Source organism: Pyxicephalus adspersus, chromosome 5 (assembly GCF_032062135.1).
Source record: "Pyxicephalus adspersus chromosome 5, UCB_Pads_2.0, whole genome shotgun sequence".
Taxonomy (NCBI): Eukaryota; Metazoa; Chordata; class Amphibia; order Anura; family Pyxicephalidae; genus Pyxicephalus; species Pyxicephalus adspersus.
Window position 1 is genome coordinate 108049936 of NC_092862.1, and position 27886 is coordinate 108077821.

Consider the following 27886-nt stretch of genomic DNA (forward strand, 5'->3'; position numbering starts at 1 on the left):
TCTCAGGGGAAATCAAATGAATTTTTTTTTTCTTGTTTTCCCGTGCGGAAAACCTGGTGCGTCTTATAGTCCGGAGCGTCTAATGGTGACAAAGCTGACAAAGCAGACGTACGCTATCTGTAAAAATCTTTGTGATCGAAGCCAAAGTAGAAATTACAAAGGCTATAGTTAGAAAGTCTACAAAGTTTGTCAAGTATTAGTCACTTTCAAGTGGATTAGTTCTTGTACTGCTAAGAGATTTTGCAGCTTTTCAAGTTGTTTCATTAGTTCAGAATTGATGACGCAACTTTGAGAGCTGTGAAAGCTGTGAAATGTCTTCAACATTACACGTCCGGTTAAATGTGACTAACTACTACTAGATATACAATGACCTGGATAAATGAAAACCTTTCCAGACATTTGTACAAAGTTTGGCTTTACTTGTTTTTATGTAGTCTGGACATCCAGTAAACAAGCCATGTAGGACAAGAGAGTTTTGGGTAGCTAGTTGGGGAAGACATTTAGCCATTGTGTCAAGGAGTAAGATACATTTGCTGAGAGGTCAAGAGACTTGCAAAGTAAAAGGAATCTGTTCTAGTAATATAGTATATTGCAATAGGGGGAGAGTAGGCACCTGAAAAAGACCTAAAGTAGAAATAAAATCTACAAAGTCTTTAAAAGATATGATAACACAAAAAACATGGCAGCACATGATTGGTCCAGATTGGCTTTCTGATAATGGCTACAGTGGAATATACTTGCAATACATGAATATACAAGCTCTACAGAGTCAAGAATATAAAATAACTTACCACAGGTTCAAACAAATAAAAAGCAGTATTTTCAAAAGGGCTGTGTGGTATAATTATGTTATGCCTTCAGATTAGCTGGATTGTATATTTAAAGCAAAACAGTGTTCCCTCCTAAGCAGTATATACTGTTATTACGTTCACTTGCCTGTTGCTTTGACTAGCCACTAGAAAAAAGGCTCCAAGTAGGCTCCAAGTTGTTCTAGACAGAGCTTACACAGGACAAATGTGGCAGAACTGGGCTAAGTACCAAGGCTGTCACATGAGAGTAAGAGGAGTAAACCACATGCTCTTTAATACCAGAAAGTTACATAGTTACATAGTAAAATACATAGTTACATAGTAAGTCAGGTTGAAAAAAGACAAATCCATCAAGTTCAACCACTAGGGAAATAAACATATCCCAAATATAAAACCCCATAAGACATAGTTGGTCCAGAGGAAGGCAAAAAAACCCTGGTACAATTTGTCTCAAAAGGGGAAAAAATCCCTTCCTGATTCCAAGAGGCAATCAGATGTTTCCTGGATCAACAGTCTCTGTTATCTTTACTTTAAATCCTTAATACCCAGATATATTCTGTGCTTCTAGAAAAGCATCCAGCTTTTTCTTAAAGTAATCTATAGTAGTTTCTGAAACTATTTCCCGAGGGAGCAGATTACACATTTTCACAGACCTTACAGTGAAGAATCCCTTCCTTATCCGGAGCGTAAACTTCTTTTCCTCCAAATGCAAAGAGTGCCCTCTTGCCCTTTATAGCGATCTTAAAGTGAATAATCAGGAAAAGAGTTCTCTATATGGACGATTTTTATATTTATACAGGGTGATCATATCCCCCCTTTAAACGTCTCTTCTCAAGGGAGAATAGATTCAGTTCAGCTAATCTCTCATCATAGCTGAGCTCCTCCATTCCTTTTATTAGTTTAGTGTTACACCCATGTAAAAATCACAACTGTACTTTAAGTGTTTTCTTATTTCACCAGCTCATGAATGAGCATGGTGTTAAAATATAACAGCAAACTGTAAATCCCATCTAATTCTCAGCGTACCATACCCAGACTTTTTACCCACCCCAAAAAGTAGTGCAATTACTGTAACGAGTTCATATCAGACAGGTTGGGAGTTTTATAGATACAGCTACACACTATTTGTGTGTTCTGTCCTTTAATTGAAAATAAAGAAGCCATATATATACTAGATAGCAATACAATATATAATGCAATTGAGAAGAAGAAATAAAGAGATTTTGAAAAAAATAAGTAGGAATGTTTTGAGACGGAGATGGGATAAAGAGTATTTTATACACCAGGTCCCCTTATCTATCTGCTGTCTCCTAGATGGGAGTATAAGTGCATCCACAATATGCAAAATTCCTGTAATTAGAAAAAATACTATATATCGAAAATGCAACATTTATACCAACCAGAGTGAGGATCATTCCATTTTTCTTTTGTTTGACTATGCACAGGTAAGTAACACGACTTAAGGGTTATTTCTACATACAAAGTGCATGTACAGATATCCCAATTTTTAGTTTTGATTTTTAATTACTGTGAGCTGAATCTCTGTAACCTTAGACATTGACCTTTTTGCTTCTGATTTGCCTTTATCTTAAAAAAACTGAAAATGTGTTCACCACACATGCAACGCAACAGAACATCAGCTAGGTCAGTAAATGTGACTCTGTTGGCCTGTATTCAGGTGTGACATGCAAGCTAAATTTTACCCTAGAAAGTTGTTAAAGTTTTATTTTAAAGACTAAAGAAGAAACTTTTAATCACAGCTTTGTAGATTAAAGCATATACACAAAGCCATCCAACAAATCTTTTCCCACCTCTGTCTTTAGAGAGCTCAAACTGACTAAGGGCTAAAACACATTAAAATGAATTAAGCACAGCAGTTGTTTAAGTAAAATGGTGCAACATGTTAATTGAATGAGTTACCAAGGGGATTTGTTATTCAGTGTAATCCCTTGAACAGAAGTAGTCCTTTTTCTTTTCGTTCCTATGTTTGTCCTTTAGCTGGCAAAATAATTAAAATTCTGCAATTGCTCTGCTGGTAAGGATATACATTATTGGAATTGAAAAATCCGGACCTGTAAGGAATATTTAATCAAAAGTGTTCTGTAGCAATAGGTTACGCTGCACAAATGATGCTGTACAGACACTGGAATTTTGCATTTTAATCTCTTATGAGAAAATGTAAATTAGAATACCCCTGAAATATGTCCTTACTGAGTCAACCACTGCTATGGCATCTCTCAATCACGCAATATTTTGTGCTCATTAAATAACTTGATACTTGAAAATCCAGGTGACCGTAGAGCTTTATATAGTGGAACAACCATAATCCAAAAGCATACTTTTTTTTTACAGTGTTAGCATTAGCTCTAAGCTCCAGCATCCATATCATTGCTCCAGAATGGCTTCCTGATACTAGAGTGAAATACACATGCACGTAATGGCCCTGATTTACTAAACCTCTCCATACACTTTCATCAGTGAAGCTGGGTGATCCAGCAAACCTAGAATAGATTTTTTTCAAAGTCATTTGCTATTTGTTAGCAAATGTTTTGAATTCTGGACCAGATCCGTTCCAGGTTTGCTGGATCACCCAGCTTTACTAATGAAATTGTATCCTCTCCAGCCTTGTAGAGCTTTAATAAATCAGGCCCAATGGGTAAGTTTTTAAAGCTTTGCCAACTAATAGCAAATTATATTTAGGAATTCCATTTTAAGGTTTGCTGGATCATACAGGTTCTCCCACAAGTCTATCCTCTTCAGTCTTAGGGAACTTTAATAAATCAGACCCATTATGTTAGATATTAGTGTTTGGGTTTATTTCTACCTAATGTTGCAAATCTTTTGCACTCAGAAATAGTAAAATGACTGCAAACTGTAATATTCATTGAACATTTGTTGGCACTCCTACAGTTTTTTAAAAGTTACAAATGGTCAGAAAGTGGCAAAACACTCAATATCTGTATTTACCATGAACTGTGCTGTAATTATGGAGAAGTAAATGCTTATACAGGCTCATTTATGATAAAACATGTGCTGTGTACTTGGGACCGGATAAATAGAAACACACTTAGACAGAGGCATCCACTAATAGGATTTGAGATTCTGAGCCTAGAATAATAATGCAAAGAACAAAGCAGCGCCATGCATCACTAAAATAATATAAACACTGACAAACAACAAATGGAATTCCTTCAAGTGATGAACGTTTAGGAATCAAAGGTTTCAAAACAGAAAATCAGCAAACAGCTGATTGCTGATTTTCTAGCCAGCTAGCCAAGGCTTCAACTACAGGACACATCACCATCAGCGGACATACCTAAGCTCTTTTTAATAGTGATACAATTAATGTGTGTAAATGCTCTGGAGTAATTTTGCAGAATGCTAGTTAAAAATAGTTCATCACCTATATAGAAGACACAATCTAAGTGTTTCATTCCAATATGGGCTGAGAGAAGTAGTTTGATTTGGATTTATACTGATAGCTAAACTCAATGCAGATGTAAAAATAACACTTGTTAAAAATTAAAAAAACTTAATTAAATTAAAAAATAATTAAAATGACCAAATGCTGATATTTATTATATGTGGCAAAAGACCCAAACCTTTCTTAAGATTAGTTTATGGCAACCACTCACTGGTTGAACTGGGTAAAGCAATCTAACACCTAAAGCTTCATGATGGGATAATCTCATTAGTGTACCACAATTATTCATTTATAGGCTGGGACATAAAAAATGAAATATAGTCTACAGAGCAGTTATACAAAAAGTTGGTATCTAGTAGTGTGCTATGCTAATGATGCCTGGATCACTACACGATGTGCAAATCCTTCACCAGGCAAAACAGATCACACATACAAAGGAATAAGGATGCTGGCCTAGAGTTTAGTAAAAAAAAGTCCTAAATTTATAATGAGCAAGTGTGAATGTTCATATGCATGTATGGATGGGGGTGCTATATTCAGGGAGAACCATACTTTATATTTTTTAATGAGCTTGTTTAACATTTTATTATAAATAGTAACTGATAAATTGGATGAGATTAAATTTTCAGGTATTTAAAAACACCTTTTGTTTCCTTCAATTTTTTACACTGTTTTACATTTATTACCATAAATTTGTTAAATATTTTGTTTATATCGTTTTTAGAGGTATTAAATAAAAACATTTACTGTCATGTTGGAATGTCACGGACATTGAAATCAAATCATTTCATAAATCCAACACGTTTCATCTTTGTTACTGATACAATCATGAATACCCAGCAGTCAACTTACATTCTTTGGACATTCCCACTTCAAAGCACCTCTGTAATCTGCAATACTGGCAACGATTTCGTGTCACTTTATTGATAACACAGTTTTTTTCTCTGTGACACGTGTAAACCATATTCTTCTGAATACTCCTCCGGAAGAAGCCCTAGAGTGAGACAGGCAAAAAGAGTCATATGAAACAACCGTTTGGTATACTATCCACAGATTGCCCTATTTAGCTAATTAAACATCATTAAATGGATATGCTGGATAATGTGACCCTTCAAAACCCATATGAAAAATTAAAAGCTTTGTATCGCTTTCCTTGCTGCTTAGAGTGAGCTGCTTAATTTAACACTGAAGTATATGGAACAGATTATGATGTGGAGCGAGGAAACTGATACAGGATCGGAGTACCTGCAGAGAAACTGTATAATACCTACTGATGGCCAGATGGAAAGAAGTTTATGTACAATTTAGCCTGTTAATGAAGATGTAGAAACTTCAACAGCCTTACCTTTATTTCACAATGGTAAGAACCTTACTATCTGCAATTCAGTATACAGTAGTGTATAACAGGCTAATGCTTTCCAAATACCAATTATTGACATATGTATGACGTATTACATACATGATCCTTGTGACCTATAGCTGGGATGAAAGACAGGAGCGCAAGATGACTGCCCCTGCACTATTAAACTCAACCTAAAAGTATAATTCTCCTTATATCAATTGAGTTCTAATGCTCATTTATTTAGCTCTTACTTCTATATAAATATCAAAAATAAGTACCAAAATGTATTAGAAACACATCAAAATTGTTTAATAACGTCATACATGTTACCATTGATTATGATGTTAATTTAAAAATGTGGTTTAAATTAAAAGATTGATATTTGCATAAAGCACATTTCTAATTAAATTCCTGTAGTTTATGAGATATTAGAGAGTTTATAGGGTTCTTTAGGGAGGAGATCTGCCTTTTTTTGTTTTCTTGTTCTGCTTGTAAAATTGTATAGAACTTTGTTCTCAAATGTGCCGTTGCCCTCCCTAAGCATACTGCAGCCCCACTGCAGATCTTTAAATCAGCAAATTTATCCAAGGACCACACAAAGTCTTATGATTCTCCCATTCTCCATAAGTCAAACAGATGGATTTACTTTACGCCCATGAAAAAAAAGTGGTAGGACCTGCAAATTACAGAGCAATCTGATTCAAGGGCATGATGGGGCAGATTTTCGAACTCTACTAAACCATGACCAGGGTAGCTCAGATCTTGCACTCTACCCCTACTTATTTTACCACTGCTTGCCAGCCCCCCGCCTTTCCCCCCTCACTCTCTCCTTTCCTTAAAAAACAAGCTGACAAGGCAGACATTTATTTAAAACAAGATCTTTATATATATATATAACTATTTACAAAATATAATTAACAAGAAACTTTTACAAATACATTAAATATAACATAAATAATTCAATAATTTACCTCCCACAATTTTACAACATTATTTCTTGTAAACACCCCATCTCCCTATTTTAAACTCAAAAAAGGGTGCAGGTCTCAGAAGGCAAAATCCGCACCAAACCAGATTTTCAATTCAAAAAAATCACACCACAATGACCCCTAGCCGCCCAGCACCGCCTCAGGGACAATAACCAAAAATTACTTAAGGGGCAGCCCACCAAATTGGTCCCCCCATTCCAAAAGGACCTTTACCTTCCAAGACCCCAACCGCTCCTATTTTTTCCCTTTCCACCCCACCCCAACTATAGGGATGGGAGGGGGAGAAACTTTTTTTTCCCAAAAACTGTTCTAAAAACTTCCAGCCAACCCTATTTAACCCTTTACTTCCCATTACTAGACCCCTAACTTCCAACCAATCCACTACTGATCCCTCTTTCTCTTTAAACCTTTCCCCCCTGGGCTATTCCTTGCATCCTGTTATGTAGGCCCTACGCCTATCATGCTTTGCTTAGGGCCTCCCTATAGCATTGTGCATATGCAGCTTTTTCCCCATAGACTTTGGAGTGGACCCCTGTTCATATAGGCTTTTGGAAAACTAAAAAGCCCCTGACCCATTATAAACTGTGATTATTGGTAAAGTGCCTGGCTTTATTTTAACAAATAAGAGATTGCAAGAGGTAAATTAATAAACTCCTATATTCTCTTTTTGAAACTGAAGTATACAAGGGAAGGGGCTAAAGTTATTTTGGATTAAACAACCACCTTTACCCTCTTAAACTACTCAGTAAAAATAGGGGGAAGTCATATTACATTGTGCTTGCACCTGGAACAGTAAGAACACCTTTTCTTTCTTTTGCTTCCGCTGCCCATCCTGTTACACTTTCACTGCATACATTTTTGATTCAACCACATTAACAATATACACACACATTTAAAAATAATAGGTAAAAAAAGTAAAAATAAACATTAAATAAACACATGCAGTACTGTGTTTGATTAAAAATCTGAACATCATAGCAGGCTTTGCTGGAAGAAATAAGGGTTAAAGGTGGAGATAAAGATTTTGACCCAATTTTAAACTAACATGCTCTTCTGTTCTCTGTAGAATGTTGAAGAGTTTTGGTAAGTTGTACAGGGGCTTTCAACTCTGCTTTGGCAAAAATCCCTTTTGCACTTTATATCTTATCCTGTGATATGGGATGAGTAAGGTCATCCATTTGTTCTAGAAGCCCTGACAAGAACAGGTAGAACACTGGCTGTCTTATCGGCTTACGTTCTTAACAACTTAACACGGCTCAGCTTCGACTTGAATTCATAGTGTTTAAACTGAGCTGGCGTAACTCCTCTATTGATGAAACTATCACTGCGTCTCAAAGTGTCATATTTTGTTACCAGTGGAATAAATGAGACACACGTTTATATCACAGGTATTGTATTTCAACAAACAATCCTGTCTACTTCACCATCCATAGTGTTACAACCAAGCATTTACATATTTTATGTCATGTTGTTGCAAAAAACATGTGGTTGCAGAAGTAGAAAAGTGCCTACTTAACAATTTTTTTTTACCTCCTAACATTTAGAAGAGGAGAGCAATCTTTTTTAAACAAAAGCCAAATCCCTGTCTTACCTCCAGTCATGCTTAAAATGTCTGGCTTCAAATAACAGCGAAATGGTATTCTAAAAAATACAATCACTTTTCTTTACAACTATTAAATGCTAGGTTTCAATTAGAGGTAGTAATTAAGGAACAATATATCTTCTAGTAGTTAAAGAAAACATTTATCCATATAGATCAAACCTACAAGAGGTAAGTAGGAAAGAAAGTCCAGGAATTTGGTTCAAAGCAGAGACAGCTATTTGTGTATTGCCAACTAGATCTGAGTCGCCCAACCCTATTTAATGTACAGCACTGCGTAATATGTTGGCACTATATAAATCCTGTTTAATATTAATAATAATACCATAAGGCCTATGGGTCAAAACCCAGTCGCCAAGTTGCTTTCCTTGGCTTGAAACCCACATTGAAGCTGCTGAACAATTGAACAAAGTCAGCACAGGAAGTTCCAATACTTACCTCCTCTGCCAGGCTCCAATGTAGTCTGTCAAATCCGAGCAGAGAAGGAAAGTATAGAATGATTTCCTGTGTTGGCTATGTTAAAAAGTTACAGTAATGAGTTATTGTGTATAAGATGCACGTCAACACTGATAGGGTTCTGGAGGGGTCCAGTAGACAAGGAATTAGAGGCTCGAGGGGCACCTAGTCATGGTAGCAGAGGTACGTGAAAGATGATGTTGGTTATTGGTGTATTAGTAGGAGTGTAAACATACAGTATGTGAATGTGTGTACTTGTAAATGTCTGTGGGTGTGAGTTTGTGGCTTTATGGATGTGTGTGAGATTGCATATGCTTGTGGAATGAATTATAAGATATTTTGTTCACTACACTCCTGACCTTTGAACAATGTATGATATATATTTTGATCCCTATGTTCTGTAAATTACACATATCAGATCCCTTCAAATGTGTAATGTACATATTATAGACCCATGCACCCTTTACGTATACTTTATTACAATATTCAATAAAATCTTTAGATGATATTGGCTAGAAAAAATGTTGGAAAGCTAATTGCAAACTGGAAAAAAATCCTGCAAACATAATAAAATTGTAAATGATATATTAATATATAGAGGAAAAACTTAATATACAGAGGAAAAACAAAAGCAATCTTGAATAGGTCAGTGCCGGACTAGGCTATCCCGTGACCATGAACCTATTAGCAAGACTAATAAGTCTCTGTACATGGTGAAACTAATGAGAAGATCATGGAGATGTGGTTTTTTTTTTTACTTTTTCTACTTTTTTTCTACTAACATAAGCAGTCCTATATTAGTCTTCCCATAACCAATTTGTGTGGATGGCATGACTTTCAATACAATGGAGTAGTGTTCTTAACCAGCAACAGTTGCTACCTTTGAGATCCATACTGTTACCCTACCATCTATATCACACAAAATAAAAGTCCAGCTAATTCATTAAAACTTGACACTAAAAGCTACGTTTTTTTTTATTTATGAATACAATATGCCAAATTCTGAAGCAGCCAACAATCAATTAAGTTTATTGGCAGTCTGGTGTAGTCCAATTAATGAAACATAATCTACGAAAGGTTGTCGTGGCCCCTATTTGATAATAATTTGCTCATGAGACATTACTGCTATTTAAATATATTTTCTGAAACAAAATTTCTATAAGTCATGGAAAACACACAATTCATAAAGCTGCCTTAAGGAATAATTTTAAATGGTACAAAAAAGTATATCAGTTATGTCAAATGGTCGTCTGTTTTAAATAAACCACCAAAAAATATCAGTGGAATTGAAATGGCCATAATTAGTTAAAGTCAACTTTTTTGTGAACAGTTTTAAACTTCCAAACCTGACAAATGGCCTACATCTACGACAAAGCAAATTTAAACTATATTCTATCCAACTGTGTAACTTGTTTGAAATGTGCACTATATATGTTTTTCCATATTTCCCATGCATAGACAACAATCAGAATGAGCCATTAGCAAATGGTAAGTACTGGTAATATCTATAGCCACTTATCTTTATTTTGCTACAAACGCTGCTTCTTTGCCGTGAAAAATAGCCACCAAAAGGTACCGATGTTGGTTTATTTTCTGGAGGCGTCCCTGATGGGCAGTAAGGAGAGTATAATTTAGAGAATATCTGCTGAAAAGTACACATTTGTTGATAACTGTAAAACCACCTGCTAAATATAATGGTACTTAGCTCTGCTAAATATTTCACAGTAAGTATCAATAAGCTTCACTGCCAAAAAGAGCTGTAAGTCATTATAAAATATAATCCAATGCATTTCATAATTCTTCACAGCTAAGGAGCAAATTGGCCTCCCGGCTTTATTGTGTGCTCCCTAGGGTGGTCTGTCTTGCATTGTCTGTGTATATCACAGAATGGATGAAGTCCGCAGTGGGCTTTCTTGCCTCTACTTTACCCGATGTATTGCCCCTCCATTCTTTAAACTATTATTATGCAGCAAGAAATCACAAAATGTTCAGCCACATTCTTAAAGGTACTATTTTTTTTCCTTTTCATGTAAAACTAGATTAACTGGAATATTTCATACCTTCTTGGAAATACACTTTATGATAAAACATGTGTTTTGTAAAGCCTGGGAGATAATTCTGCATACATTTCTTGCAATCAGGACATACCTGGGTAACTTTATTTATAAGCAACGCAGTGGCTCAAGCTGCTGATTCATGGGAACAGGATTTCATCATTATCTGCATACAGTTTTTGAGTTTGCTTTCTGTTCACTGGTTTCTTTCCAAAATGCAACCAGCTAGCAGTAGTAGCTAGTAGTGCTTACAGTAGTAATCACATTTACCTAGACATTTTACAACTCATTCAAATGGTTTAACTCAGGATTCAACTTGGGTGAGTAACAAAAAACCTTCAACATTAAATGTAACTAATGGCTGTGCCTTGACCTGGTGGCCCATAGAAAGGAACTTTGATAGTGTTGCCTTCCAGCAAGTTAATCTATATCAATATAACAAAAAAAAAAAATTACAAAAAAAGAATACAGTAGTTTATGTACCTCTTTGTATCTGCTTCACCTGGACATAACATTTAGCACTCACATGAGATCTTGAATAAGCTACTACTGTTTCCCATGATCTCACAAAAATACAGAGTGCTCATTTTAAAACCATTACAAACCCTTAGTGCAAACTGAGTTTAGGTCCTATATTTTAGAAAACAATCATTTTTATAGACATCCTTACTGCTTATTATACTGTAAGTATTGGTAAGTATGATACATTCCCAAGTACATTTCACTTACTTGTAAAAAGTCAGATAAAAAAGTTAGAACTTATTGAGTTAGTAGACGGGGGTTTATCTTATTAGGAAACTTATGGTATAATGTTTGGTATAATGTCGGTTTGTTGGTTTGGTCGGTCCAAATTTACTTTTCTGATGATAGGTTGCTTGGTTTGGTATAATCTACCAAGTGCAGCCTTTTTTAACCGTTGTACCACTGAGGAACCCTTGAAACAATTCCAGGTTTTAGGGAACCCTTGAAAAAATGTTCAGGTTTTGAGGAACCCTTGAATTAATTTTCTAGTTTTGGGGAACCCCTGTTAAAATCAGTTGAGGGACAATACTGAAAACGTCTCTCAAATTGGTGGCTAGAAGAAAGAATGCCAACTTTATGGTAGAGGCAGCTGATTCTACCAAGTGGTGCTGGCCCCAAAACTATAAGGACACCATCAAATGGTTTGTCATTTAGCCACAGTTTGAGGAACCCCTGATAATCTCTGGAAGAACCATGGGGTTCCATAAAATACTGGCAGGGAATGGCTGACAGCATATTAGGGAATAATGAAAAGGATGTACTATATTAAAAGTTGTATATTAAAAGAATAAAAAAATATTTTCTTTATAGTCAAAGCCTTGTATAAATAGGTTCATTTGTCACCCAAGTCAGCAGTCCCAGCACAAAACCACAACTATAATAAACTTCTGAAGTTCTGAGTGCTACAACTGGTAAATGTATACTGATTTGACCACAGCTTCCACAACCTCTCCAAACCAACAAGCCACATTGCCCTTCACTTTCACTGCGTAATGCTTGTTTTATCTTCCTTGAAAACTGTGAATTCAAGCATGAACTGTGTAAAGTACTGCTTCTATTCTTCCCCATAAGTCAATGCAATGACATATTAGCTAATTAATGTCAACTGTTAGCAAATTAATTAGACATACACTTTCATAACCATTGCAAATATTTTTTAAGATAACCGCACTGACTTTTTGTCAGGCACTACCTCAGATAAAACAAGACTAATGAACGCACTGAATATCCATGTTAATTAGAGCTTCACAAAGACAAATTATGACACTGTAAAACGAGACTGAAATATATTTGGCTTTATTTCTGGCCTTAAGGTCTGTCAGAAGACAGTTAAAATACTTCAGCTTAATAAAAATACAAGTGGGATGCAGTCATGGCTAGTGAGGAAAAAATAATATTGTATTACAGCTTTTCAAAAGCCGATTTCCATGCAGTATTGAAATTTTTAGGTTTCTGTAGGAAAAAGAAAGTGCAAATAAAGTGTTTGGTATTGGACCAGCGTATCTGATTAGGAAATCTTCATATGGGTAAGTCATGCACTCTATGGGAGTAACATTCTGCACCTAACATTGACAAAGCAACTCTATAAAAAGTTAGTAACTGTTAGTAAGGATGAATCTGTCTGTCACGATTAATGGGGTGGATGGCGGGGTGCTTCTTTTTTCTTACAATGGCCCTGATTTATTTAAGTTCTCCAAAGCTGAAGAGAATACACTTTCATCAGTGAGGCTGGGTGATCCAGCAAACCTGGAATAGATCTGGTCCAGGATTGAAAACATTTGCTAACAAATAGCTAATGACTTTTAGGAGATCCATTCCAGGTTTGCTGGATTACCTAGCTTCACTGATGAAAGTGTATCCTCTCCAGCCTTGGGAAGCTTTAATAAATCAGGGACAATATGTCTACAATATGACACCTGCGTTCGACTGATGATCATCTAAAGACTGGCAAAACTCCCTCATTTATAGGGTTGAACACTTGTTCCTTTACTCCTTTACTTTATTTTTAATGCATTGATTTCGATTAGCCAAGGAAACTAAAGCCTTATTTAATTATTTAGCTGTGCAAGTTGCAAGTCAAATTTCCCTCTTTAGCCTGCGTATTGGCCAATGGAAATCATAAAGCCACAGCTTCATTGTCAATTAAGTGACACCAGAAGTTGTAAAGCATCAAACCTGGGGCTTCTGCAGTGGCTGGCAGTGGACCATTGCACTGAGCCACCTGAAGTGCTGGACAGCTCTGTAACTGATCTGAGTTAAACTTTGCCTGATTCTGTTCTTTGATGAACTCTGAACTCCCGTGGTCCTCCCAGCTACTCCCTTAAAATGGTTCTGTGGAACTTCCTCTGTGCCAGATTATTGTGCTCCTGCCAATATCTCAGTTTTGTACTGCTGATCCTGTTTGCTGATGTGTACCGATCTTTGGCTGCTATTTTACTGACTAATCTTCTGATTACGCTTCTTGGATTATATTGCTACTGTGTGAACCAAACCAGGCCTACTTTCACTGTGAGCTTGTTTGCTGTTCCATCTACTGGACTCGGAGCCTGAATCTAGACTGTGACAAAAGCTAAACAAGGTAATATATGAGCCATCCACTCGGCTGTACAATATAACAAATCCTTTGCCAATTTAACTTATGCATATCAGACATGTATGTATTGTTTGTTCTACATTTTGAAGAATTTAAACTTTAAAGTTCCTCAAAAACTTTTTTAAACGTTTCCTATATGCAAACTACTTTTTAAATGCTGCACACAGATCATTGATCTTCTAGACATAGTTTTTTGCTCAGAAACTTCAATCTGGCCATATGCTACTGCATAATAAGATATTAATGTATTATTTTATAGCACCAATATAATCTGAAACCCTACAACAGATGTTTTAGGAAAGAAACATTGGAATGAGAAGAAAAACCAAAGAGGTAAATGTAAAAGTTGTCACTGTTACAAGAATTATGTTACCAAGTAGTGAAAGATATAAAGTTACACTAGTGGTAAGACTACGCAAACCACCTGCAGACATGCTAATGGTCAAACAATGGCAGCATTGTCTTCAAACAGAGGTTGCTTCTTATAGAGACAATACCATGGTTTATCCTAGCTTCTATCCCAATTTAAGTCAACATGCCTTGCGAAAGTCACCTGCAACCTGATCAACCTTAGCCCAAACACAAGGAAAGGAGGACTTAGGCAATCACATGGATAATGGTTAAAGTTAAATACCCCCTGTAACAGAACACTGCACATACTGCTTATCGTAAGAGTAATTGTCCATTGCACTGGGGAACGCATTTTTTGTTGAGATAGATCTTACACTTGTTTTTTACTAGTTTTTGAGTGGTGAATCCAGAAATGACCCCAGTTTTTCGCTATCACATCCAGTTTTTATGATACAGGGTACCCTCCATTTTTGTCAATAAACATACAAATTTTACATACAATGAAAAAAGAATGAAATAATAACTTGTTTATTTAAATTTATTTTGTTCATACAAAGTATTTATTATTACTCTATGACATTTTTTTTTACAGTAAAACATTTGAAAATGAATCGGGTAAGGGTTTAATGTAAAATTTTACGCTTATAGCTTTTCCTGGCGTGTTCAGTGTTAGAACAATCCCGCCAGATGCTCCAACAATAGTCAGCCATCATATGTACATTCCATCTACCCAGATACCATCCTTCCATGACCTTCAAAATTTGGTGGAATCGTTCACGTTGCTCATCACTGACAGCACCAAGGTTTTCCGGGAAGTTAGAAAGATGGCTATGCAGAAAATGCACCTTGATGCTCATATTGCAGCCAAGCATTTTGTAGCTCTCCAAGAGTTTCTGGACAATTTCTGTGTAAATATTTGCTTGTGTGTTTCCAAGAAAGTCCTTTACAATGGCTTTGAATGATAACCAAGCATTCTTTTCGACTTCTGACAATGTCCTGATGAAATGTTCATCATTGATAAGCTGCCGAATCTGTGGGCCATCAAACACACCGGCCTTTATTTTTTCAAATGACAGGCTAGGAAATGCCAAAATGAGGTACTTGAAACAGTCTCCTTCAGTTGGCAAAGCTTTAACAAACTGCTTCATCAGACCCAGTTTCATGTGCAGAGGCGGGAACATAATATTCTTTCTATCAACAAGTGGCTCATGTAGAATGTTTGGATCACCTGGTTTTAGGGCAGATCTTGGAGGCCAATTCCTTTCCACCCAAAGCCTCTCACAAGCTCTGCTGTCCCACATGCACAGATAACAGGGATACTTGGTGTATCTGCATTACTGACCCAGAAGGAAGCATACTATTTGAAGGTCAACACAGATGACCCAATTGTGTTGGTGATTTTGCAAAAATTCAATGGACTGACCCAAATATATTGCTATTGTGAAGGAGAACACACTTTAAGCTCTGCTTTCAGCTATCAATGATTAGTCGCCATTCAGTTGAGTTAAAGATTGGAATTCCCAATTCCTCCATTAAACCAGGTATGTTATGGCAAAACAAAGTCACTGTACGTTTTAATGTACTGCAGAAATGCAATTTCTCTGGTTCGAAAGTATGACACCTTTCATGTAAGTTTTTCTCGCGCAGTCTTGACGCTAGGAGTTCTGAAGCCTTCTTCGATAGTCACAAATCACATGCCAAATCACTCATGCTGATCAAATCCCTTACGAACAGAGTTCTCTTCATCATTGTTGTCACCTAGTTCATCACCATAATCATGTTCTCCAGGGAAGGGTAATGTAACGAAAACTGGCACTAGGATTTCATCTGAATGAGCCACTGGGCGTATAGCTGATCGTAGGGTAGGAATACTCTATGTTACATTTATTTTTCTTGTTATATCCTGAAGTTTTCACTATACAAAAGTAACAGTCACTGAATTGATCTCCTGGCTCTCACCAAACCATAGGCATACCAAATGGCATCTTATCACGTGTTCCCTTTGTCCACATCCGTAGACCCCCGACACACTGTTTGCACACCTTATGAGAGGCCCAAGACTTATCTTGATCACCAAGTTTAACTTTGAAATTTGCCAAATAGGCTTGCTCTACAAATGTGCTGATGTTCGCCCTTTCACTGGGAATGGTTAAACTGCCACAGATATAACAAAATGAATCAGGGTTGTTTAGGCACTTATGACAAGAAACAGCAGGCCCAGACATGATCTGAAGGAAAGGAAATATGTGTGTAAGTAGAAAAATCAATTTTGTTTATTCACTACGTAGAGCAGCGCACAACCTCTGACCACACTGACTTGCGTGTAAATGAATAGCCTATACAAATCTATGCTACAGTATTCACATTAATATAAGCGGTAAAGAAAAAACCTGACGTCATAGAAGAAAAATAACTGCACTTTCAGAATCAGCATACCTATTTTAGTGTAAATAAGCTTAAAAATTGAAGTCAACAAAAAATTTGTTCAAAATTGTTCCCCAGTGTTATTATTCCCTACACACCAATACCTAGAGTGACATTATGAATTGGCTAAATTTTGCACATTCATTCTGCTATGACTTAAAGTGAATGCATACTTTTGCTTGAGATATGTACATTTTTTTTATTACTGGATATAGTTAAAAGTAGAAAATATAACACACACATATACATATATATTATTATTATTATTATTTTCCTATTTTAACTATATCCAGTAATACAAAAAATAGCATTAGTCAAAATTTCAAACAAAGCCAAGCCGGCAAGTAGGTACTATTATGCTGTCTTTTGAGATAACCCATAGTACTCTGGGAAACCTTTTTTTATGTGCTAATAAATTACAATTTATTACAATATATAATCTTACATCACAATCCGAGGAATGTACAGCTAAGATGGGCTAAGTAAAAAGGTCACTCTGGCATAGACACATTTGTGTCCTTTGTACCTTTGTATACCCTAACAAAAAACCTATTGCTCTACTTTGGTCTGGTAAATATCCCAATAAAAGCACGTATTACTGGAAAATAACATCTGAAAACATGCAGCCAATATATTTATGGACTGTAATATATAACATTTATGTTCTTCAGTTTAGATATGCTTTACCTTCATGTCTTGAAGATTCATGATCTATGTGCTGCAAGTAGGTATGGCTTTTGGATACACTATATGAAACCATATGCTTATAAACATGCAGAAGGCCATTATATGAATACTGTAATTTTATGCCATTTCAAATATTTCACATTTTTTTAGCATCAATTTATATATCGTTTATACTGTATGGGGATTTGTGTGGTATACACGTACACTATCATTATAAGGAGTGTTATCATGCATTCCCTGTTTGTGAACTGAAAATGACCGATCACCCATGCTCCCATGACATAACTATATTCTCCCAAATGTTGTGTGCAATAATTCTTGACGGCCATTAAAAGGATCAAAGGGCAATGTGAGATCTACCATAGACATACAAGCCCAGAAGAAATAGACTACTTTTGTTTTACACATAGTGAGCCATTGCAACCCATTTAATCAACTTTACTGTAATTGGTTGTACTCATATTATGCACAGATGTGAGCAATGAATGAAAAACTGAATAAAAGGTATGCACAGTGCCCACTTTGCTCTATTGTACATGTATTAGAGGGTATTTAATAATCTGCCATCTTTAAATCAGTAAGTAAACACTGCAAGTATAGCAAACAGTCTAATCTTCTAATCTGATGTTCTGATCTAATGTGTGGATTGTATTCCTCCTTAATGTCCGATATTAATTATACATTCTCCAGCTGGTAGGGATTACTCACTGGATCTGTAGTAGAACAAACAATTACAGCAGGCACCAATCTGTGCCTGCTCAGGATAAACAGCAAAACTACTTTGTGCACTATACAGCAAAGACCATCAACATGGAAGTGTATATTCAGATCCTATATATAGTATCCTCATCCATCTTGTCTCACACAGCCATAAACTGTGATAAAGGTTATCCAACGTTCATAACTAAAAATACCTACATCCATAAAAGTGTTAAACAATATCACTATCTGTCTTTGTACCAGCCTCCTATAATCAGCGACACATCAGAAATCAGTGAAGAAGAAACAGCACCAAAAGCCAATCAGAATTTACAGTGCTGACTGTCTAACCATTAAAGCTTGATGATTGGACGAGAAAGCACAGCTGCCTAATCAGGGAGCTGCTACTCCCTCACTATCCAATCACATTCTTAACCAAGCAAACAAACAACATTTTGCAAAAGAAAAACCTACTGTACATCAACAAGTTATATACACGGCCCAAATTTAAAGAAAAATTAAAAACCATATTTATTGTACGATCCATAAATATTAATGAAGTAAAAAAACAAGTTTTTGCAAAGTACCCAATGCATATTTTGGTCTCTCCATATAGGTGTTGTGGTCTCAATACGTGTTACCAAGCTGCATATGGCAGGATATGGCAGAATGTGGAAGTGTCTGGAACAGAAGACTAAAATACTAATTTTTTGACACATAAGATTTCACAAGTATTGCCTTCACTTACACTTTAGGTTAATATAATCATATGACATATGCCCACATTGCCACCTGGACAGTTACCGATAAGGACAATTTTGTCTCAACCTTACAAGAACAACATTCCTTGCCAATGCTAATGAAAACTTAACTGTTATTTTATTCTTTTTCTGCATCTACATGACATGTACTAGGCTGGCTGCCATGGACGATCTGGTTTCATAGGCATCACTTATCTGCAAGTTTATAAACTTGTCCATGCAAGCATGACATTCAGTTACATGTAATGCTTGGTTTCAGTCTATGGTCTCTGTGACTGTTTATTTGGCAGTAATGCTTATCTAAAAGCCCAGATAACACAGTGTCTGATCTACATTTTGTTTTACAGTACCATTGCTTACCCTAACACAGATTATACCCTTGACAATGTGTGTGAATTTTTTAAGGTTTATATTTTCTAGTACAGAATTAGACATGCATATAGATAACTCATTGCGGTGTGCCAACAGTTCCAGTCTTCTGGTAGACATCAAACAAGCTACTGATCTATTTTAATTTATTTTTTTGTACCATTTTGAAATGTACATTGTTACTAGAACTCAGTAAGTCACCTTGCTAGGATGAAGTGTTGTTACTTACATTCTTACTGCTCTGTGAAGTTTGGATGTTGCTTATGAGGATACTATGGTCTGGTCTTGAAAATGACCTGAATTAAGTCCAACATCTGTAAGATATTACCTAGAGGGCCCCCTGTGCAAGTCTTTCCTAAAATGTCCAAATACACTTGGCAAGCCTGGACAAAGTTTAACAGATGTTAAAAAGATGGCATGTCTTTCAGCATCAGCCTCATGGAGCTTTAGAAGGATGCTGAGGACCCATAAATCAAATTTAAAGCTCCAATGATCCTTTATTTTAAAACTGACCGATGGGGAATGACTATTGTGCAATCCTATGGAGGAGAGCATAGTGAGGTGCCACTCACCCATCGTCCCCTTTACCCCTCTCCATAGAACAGCATAGGGCAGTGTGTACAGCTCTCGTTCATTCTTCTGTCAATGGAAATTGACACAAAAAGCCGCTTCTAGTGACATCTAGTCTTGGTATGGGGTTTAAGCCCTTATGTAGGCAGCACAGTAACGTTTGATAGAATCCCTTCCTTACTGCATTGGGGTGCATGATTTTGTATATTATTGATATGTTAGAGAGGGTTTCCTGCCAAAAATATTGTCAGCATCGGGGTTGTATATTATTTTAAATAGTTAGATGGTCAATTTAATAATTAAATAATAATTTAATAATTCAAATTAATAATGACTTCTAAGCCAGATTTATCAATTTTTCCCGCCACTCTTCTGCTGCATCTCTATGTAGTTCTCTTCGTTGGCTTCCATTTCATCTTAGAATCAAATTCAAGCTCCTGTATTTTGCCTTAAAATCCCTCCACAGTTCTTGTCCACTTACATTTCTGACCTGATAGAAAAAAAAAACCCCTAGCCGCTCTTATCACTCCTCTAATGACCTACTAATGACTCCCTTACTCATAACCTCATCACACGCACGGATACAAGACTTCTCTAGAGCTGCCCCAACTCTCTGGAATGGGCTTCCTATTTGGCTTGCTCCTACTTTCTGCAAATTTAAAAGAGCTCTTCAAATCCATCTTTTCAAACTTACGTACCTGTCTTCTACTGTCTCTTAAACCATCACTACTTGGCCACCAATACATATCTCCTCCTATTGTGTGCCACTTCCCTCTGTTTTTAGATTTTAAGTTCTTCTGGGCCAGGTCCTCTCCTGCTCCTGTGTCATTGTTTGTATCTGTCTGTCATTTGCAATCCCTATTTAATGTACAACACTGCGGAATATGTTGGCGCTATACAAATACAGTTTATTTTATTATTATTTTTAATATTACCAAGATTAATAATATTTTTTTTGAGAGTCCTCTCACAATCTTTATACATTAATAAAACAATATGCATTCATCTGATATGTATGTTAGCACCTATCAGATTATAAGCACAATTGGGCAGGGCCATTTTCCCCATGTGTATATTCCGTTCTTGTTATGTATGCAGGCTTGTCTTCTGCAGCCCTTATTTATTGAACAGCACTGTGTAATATGTTGGCGCCTTATAAATAAAAGATAATAATAATACTGCCAGTAGGGAATTAAAAATTCCAACTTTGATCATTAAAGTATAAAAAAAACAATGAACTGTAATAAAAATATTGCATGCATTATGATGAATCTTTTATCTGTCAAACACACCAAGGGAATTAAAAGCAAACAAGAAAAAAAAACCCTTCATTTGAATCATTGCCCCTGATCTTGTTATCTTAATGGGCAAGAGATCAAGTGTCATTCCTCCTCTGCTGCATTAGATGTCCTCATTTACAGATTGCATGTAGAAAAAAACTGAAAGTTGTGGCCATAAATTATTCAAAATCTATTGTATTAGTGTGTGTTCTTTGAACATTCGCCACTAGCAAAGGAGACCAGATTATTTTTCACTTTTAATTGTGTGGACATCTTATCCACTTTGTGGAAAATGAAGAGCGATACCTGAAACCATAGGTGCCATGAATCGAATAAAGCAGCGTCTTGTGGCTTTTATTTAAAGCCAGAGCAACTATTTCCAAGATGTAACTTTAATGCAGAAGGGCTGCCCAGACCTGTCTGCTATTTACTTTTGTAGGGCTTGTCTGTTTATGTGTAGAACACAGGCAAGGTTAATATGGGGCTCCTTCAGCTCCCTCCTACAAGAGGTGAATGACAACAGAGGATTACAGAATTCCACCGGGATACAATGGGACTTATTGTGTATACACTACAGTTCAGATCAGCAGGCTTCTTCCACAGTTTTTACTGTATTACAAAGACATAAAAATCCACTGCGATGGCTGTGCTAACACCAGCGAGATAACATGTTTAATGAGTCAACATAATGTGTAATATTTCCCGCTGGGGCTGACAGCTATGCGCACAATGCACAGTATTTTACAGGCGGTTTGATATTTTCTTCTCCTTGCGAAGGTTAGCCACAAAAAGAAATTTAGGCTGCTTTTCTGCAAACAGTTGTGGCTTTTATTTATTTTATCCTGATACATACTCCCACTTTTTGGTATGTTTTACAACAGCCTGTAATATAGTTAATACATGTAAAAAAAAAATCACATATAAGAGACCCTGTTGCAAGACCAAAAGACTTCCAATCCCAAGATTATATGGGCACTCAATGTATTTTATGCATGTTATTTACCAGTAGATACCTCCCTTGTGTAGACATCCATCTATGGCTACTGTTGGACATCATGGACTTGAAAGTGATGACAAGAGCATCGGCACATTCAGAGTGGTCAGTCAAGTGAAACAAACGAATCCCTCTTTGTTCTTTCCCCAACAGCTTTATAAATAGTTATAATGGCTGGTAAGGAAAGTAAGTAAAGAGGAGCTAACACATTACATACACATTACAAGTGAATATAAAAACGTTTGTGGAAAGGAAAAATACCTAATGCATGATACAGGCCTTGTTTTTGCTTTTACCAATACTGTACGTCAAAACTTTTTTAACAGTCAGCTCTTCTTGCCCCTTATGCTGCCTTAGTAGCCCCTGTGAGATTATCACAGGAGATAGTGTTCTTCTGGTCATCAGATTCTAAACAGAATAGGATCACTTCCTTTAGTATTAGGACCACTGTCCACATTACCTTCCACATTCTACATTACAGCTAGGTAAGGTCAGCACTGACTCGCATTGTTAGGCGGGGTTTTTAGTGGGGAATAATTTTACTGGGAAAATCAGTGTTAGGGAAGTCTCAGAAATAAGAAGGAAAATGAAGTATTAATGAACAAATAGAAGATAACATATATTTTTAATTGAGATTTGCTTTATTGTTGCCCTGAGTTATATCGTAAAGGTACTTTTCAATAAAAGTATCTTACCCACTTTTTCCTATCTCATACCTGTTCCCAAAAACCAACCCTTCCATCCCTGCCACCCTAGCCGGATCCAAGCTGAAGCTTCATTTGCATCCACTGGCCCTAAAATACTTTAACTTATGTTAATAAATCTATGAGTTTATAAACTGATATACTCACAAACTATGGGGTTTATTTATAATTCTGACATTCACCAAACCTTTGGAGGAGAATCAATCACTACCATTAATATACACACTGGTGGATTGCCTGATTTAGAAATAGAATGTATTTTCTTAAGAGGAGAGAGCAGAGATTGTTTTCTTTCAAACTCTCTTCTTCATTGATACCTTGGGAGGGAAGGAGAGATTAGGGAGATTCACTGCTCCAATGTCTCTAGCTGCCTTCAAGGAGTCCAATAGTTATGTTGTAGTGAATGTTGAATTCTAATAGTTATACTGACAAAATAATATATATTAAATGTACAGCACTGTGTAATATGTTGGCGCTATATAAATCCTGTTTATTAATAATAATAATAATAATATTAGACTAGGTAATCTGAAATATAGGCTGCAATGATTTGGGGGTTTCCTAATGCATATTATTTTGTTCTTGACAGCAAAAGAGAGAATAATAACAAGAAACTAGAAATGTTCTTGTTAAACCTCTCTCCCAAGACTTTTTTCAACAATTGTTCCTCAAGCATTTTCTTTGATAGTCTGTTTGGCAGCATCATAGCTTAACCTTTACGTTGCCCCATTGACTTACCTTGTAAGTCATTGGGGCCTGCACACTGTGAAATATATTAATGGGCCTTTCATGGTTCTCATTACAGCTGAACAGACACTTACAAGTCTGCAGAATGAAGAGAGCAACACTGGAAGTAAAAAAGAATGTGTTATATCAATCACAATGAAAGGGAAAATGTGTCTTCAACACACACAAAAAAACACCAAAATGTACATCCGGTACCACACAAGTTAAATATTCCCTTCCTTTTCGGACTCTGGTATTCCCTGTGCATTCACTGTAAAATAAATATGGCCTGCATTATAACTGATGATTGACAAACATCATGCGTTTTTTTGAATTACTACCTTTTGCATAAAGAAATTTGTTTTAACACATCAGGTCTGATTTATTAAAGCATGCTAAGACTGGAAAAAGGTAAATGTGGGTCAATCTGGGTGATCCAAAAACCTGGAATTGATTTCCTAAAATATTTTCCTATTATTTGGCAAGTGTTTTCAATCCTGGACTAGATTCATTGCAGATTTGCCGGATCACCTAGGTTCACCCAGGATAGTCTATCTTCTCCAGTCACTGATAAAACAGGCCCCAATATTAAGTTAGTGGCAGACAAATATTTACAATGATAACAAATTCAACTAATAAACCAAGGGACACATTGGACACTATATGGGGCTTTACAGAGAGGTGCTGCTAAATGTAAAAAATGAGAAAGAATTGTGGCCTCCAGGATCTCAGTACATGTGAAGGAGGGTGGGTTGCTTTAGGTCAGGGGAGGCAAACAGGATAACTGTACTGGAAAGTCGTAATCTTCTAAAGTACTACTGCTTACTATAAAAAGTAGACTAAGTTATGGCATGGTTGGTGTTTGGAACAAGAGAAATGAGCATGCAAAGAAGGAGTTAAGTGTACAGTACATTACAAAGGATTAGGAATGGGGTTATAGGAGATTCGGGCTAATGTTAGCATTGCATGGAAGGTTAGGGTGACAGTTAAGCTTAGGTTTTTTGGTTACGATGCAGGTTACTGCTGGGGTTATAGAAAGAGTCTTTTTAATAGCCATTGCTTTATGCACTGGAAGCTCTGCTATAAAGACTACCAACACCAAATTCCCAGTGCTCAAAGCTAACAATCAAATGAGTATATTCATATGTACAGACACAGATGTATATTTGCTCAATAGTAGAAAATACAGGAAATGCATGTATGACCAAAAGCATTATTAGGACCCAAAAAACATGTGGCACCCAGGGCACTGTAGATGGAATTTATAATATAAATATGTGTATAAAACAGGTGAATGCATGTAAAATATGTAATTATATTTACTGTTCCTAAATACAGATAACCCATTCTGCATTTTACAGGTGTTTATTAGATTTTTTACCCTTACAGTTCAAATGACAATTGAAAAACAACAAAAATATTAAATTAATTAAATTAAATAATAAATTAAATTAAATTAATAATTAATCTGTGGCTGTTGGGAAACGGAGCATTCTACTTGTGATTAAGGAGGAAGCCATTCTGGCCTCTAATAATTTCTCCAGTAATACAATCATATAACCCCAGCCACATTTCAACCTTTCAATTACAAAAACAAATCCCCAACAACCTAGCCTAAAGATGCAGCCATATGTATACATTAGTTATTCAAATATTTATTATTAATAATATTAATATTATCAAACAGTATTTTTATAGCGCCAACACATTACAGTACATAGGGGTTGCAAATGACAGACGGATACAGACAGGGATCCAGGAGGAGGAGAGGATCCTGCCCAGAAGAGCTCACAATCTAAGAGGTAGAGACCCATAATAACACAATTGGAAGGGCTCATCAACATTACATCTCCCTCAATATATGTGTATATACAAGCACACACATACAGTATATGAATATTATTATTATTAATATTATTATTAATAAACAGGTTTTATATAGTGCCAGCATATTACACAGCGCTGTACATTAAATATGATCTTTCAACTATCACCAAGAACACCATATACAAACACAATATTTAAACACAAGAGGATAGTATAAAGCCCGGACTTTATATATAGTCATAAGAGCAGTATAAAGGTAGTCCCCGGGTCACATACGAGATAGGGACTGTAGGTTTGTTCTTAAATTGAATTTGTATGTAAGTCGGAACAGAGGCACAAACATGGCAACAACAAAAAAAATGTATAGCCTAGACATTCATTAACTTCTGGAGCAAGCTGTGCTTTGATATGCAAAATGAAACAACTGCAGAGTTTGTCTTGGTCATTAAAACTACCTAAACTCAGAAATTTCACTTTACATCAAATATTAGATAATTCTGTTTCTTTAAGTTTTTTTTAAAGTGCAACATTTTTTTTTTTTCTTCAGCACTGATCTCTAATTCTCGATCACCTAGGCAATCGGGAATGAATAGGAGCGCAAAGCCTCCCGGAATACCTATGTCACACATCCCAGGAGGCTCTTGAGTGCTCCTTCTGCGCATGCCCGAGGATATATAGTGGCAATTATGAGCCACAAGGAAACTCCATATAATATACACTAATACCAAAATTAATATCACATGGTTAAAGTGTTGGAACAATTTAATTAGTAAATTCTAAAAGCCTATGCAAATTTTAAGGTGTTAGTCAACCTATACATCCACTGACCTTGGAGGTCAAAACTGGCAAAGGTTGAATCACCAATTCCAGCTACCAGGCTCCTAAAACACCTTCAGCCCTAATCGAATAAAAGGACTGCAGTTTGTATGCACTAGAGATACTGTATGTATCTGGTGGCTTTGAAAATGTTTATAGACTGTTAATACATTGTAATATGCAACTTACAAATGTTGGAATGGAATGGAATCATTGAATAAAAAACACAATTGTTGTAAACCTGGTGGCATATGAAGGCTGCCATTGCTGATGTCCACCTCTGACAATGAGTGCATGTCAAGCTATTCCAATAGCTGCATGTTGGCTGGTTCACTGATTCAGAACAAAAACACAGAACATTTTTTACTTCATCCCGGTTTTCTAATCTACAAGCTTGTTCTAAGGCCCTGATTTATTAAAGCTCTCCATGACTGGAGAGGATACACTTTCATCAGTGAAGCTGGGTGATCCGGCAAACCCGGAATTAATTTCTTAAAAGTCATTTGCTATTTGTTAGGAGATGTTTTCAGTCCTGAACCAGATTCATTTCAGGTTTGCTGGACCACCCAGCTTCACTGATGAAAGTGTACCCTCCCCAGTCTTGGAGAACTTTAATAAATCAGGCCCTAAGTCAGGGACTCAAAGGTTATTTTGGCTGGGGACAGCCAGGCATCTAGTATGTTTACGTCAGCATTGGCAGCCCAAATGTCCCTCTCGGTGAGTAGTTTTCTTTATTGACAAAAGTGGTGTGTGTTGCCTTTTTAAAATAAATGCTTTTGCTATCATATATTTGCCATAGAAGTAATATTAATCAATATACAGGGCCTTGAGTATACCATAGAACATTTTAACAGCAAAAGAATCAATTAAAATTTCAAAGCAAATATATAGTCCCTTGCATGAAACTCTGCTTTGACTTCATTCTGAATTATGTATATAGCATATTAAGATTCGGCATTCTTTAAATTGCTTTTTCTAGATGGAGACTTTTAATTAGTGAATTAAAAGAGAATGCAGGTCTGATTCAAATACTTAGCAGTCCTTGGGACAGGCTAAGCTTTCCAGTCACAATGCTTCAATTTTTTTATTTAAACAACTAAAAAAATGAAGGAGGAAAATCAGTCTGTCCATTTAAATTCCAAAAGTGGTTTAAAAATATCTCATGACTGCATACTGCAAACAAAGTAACTGTTTTCAATAAAGTATGGTTATGGTAGCAGACAAATGCAAAATGTTCAGAAGCAAGTGCCATTAACATTTGCATTCACAATTTATGAAAACAAGAGCAAATGTGTTTGGAATCTATATCAATAAACCATGTTTAATGCAGCTACAATGGGCAGAAAGACTAAAAGTAAAATGTGAATAACAGTTCTGTTTTACATTAGTATTTCAATTAATACATTTTTTCTCTACAAAGTTTTCTAAACTCACATATTAAGAGTAATTGTATTACAAAAAAAAAAAAAATCAAGACTGTTGCCAATGACAAACAGCCCTCCTAGTTCTTACACTACAGAATTATTACTCTTTATATCATAGAAATCTGAGAAAAGAAGTGGAAGAGTAGTTTACCAAAAACCAATGGACAGTACCTGTTCAGCTAAGCTCATGTTGTAATTGTTTTTTGTTGCTTCAACTCTTTGGCTATTTTCCTGTCCTGAGTTCCCATCTCTGCATTTAGCTTACAGTATAAAATTACACTGTTTTACTTTTTTAATTGTCTGAATATTTTTTTTTATTTTTATGGCATAGTAATAATTCCAACCAACTGGGAAAAAGACAAATTTGAAAGTAGGTGGAGTATCAGGTAGTCATTTTAGCCTGTAAAGTTTCAATGGCTAGTATTTTGAGATTTTGTTAAAGAGCTGTGCCAAGATAAAGAGAAC

The 27886-nt window shown here is 36.1% G+C and overlaps 1 protein-coding gene across 3 annotated transcripts in view; it reads right to left on the bottom strand.

The window, feature by feature from the left end:
- RARB (retinoic acid receptor beta) overlaps positions 1 to 27886 on the bottom strand; it is a 400124-nt gene that overhangs the window by 64685 nt on the left and 307553 nt on the right. For 2 of the 3 annotated variants that reach the window (XM_072412402.1, XM_072412403.1), the window contains one exon: positions 5086 to 5227. In XM_072412402.1, the coding sequence (XP_072268503.1) occupies positions 5086 to 5227 (142 nt within the window). Of the gene's footprint in view, positions 1 to 5085; positions 10226 to 27886 lie in introns of all 3 variants that reach the window. The other variant, XM_072412404.1, reaches the window with a different exon arrangement.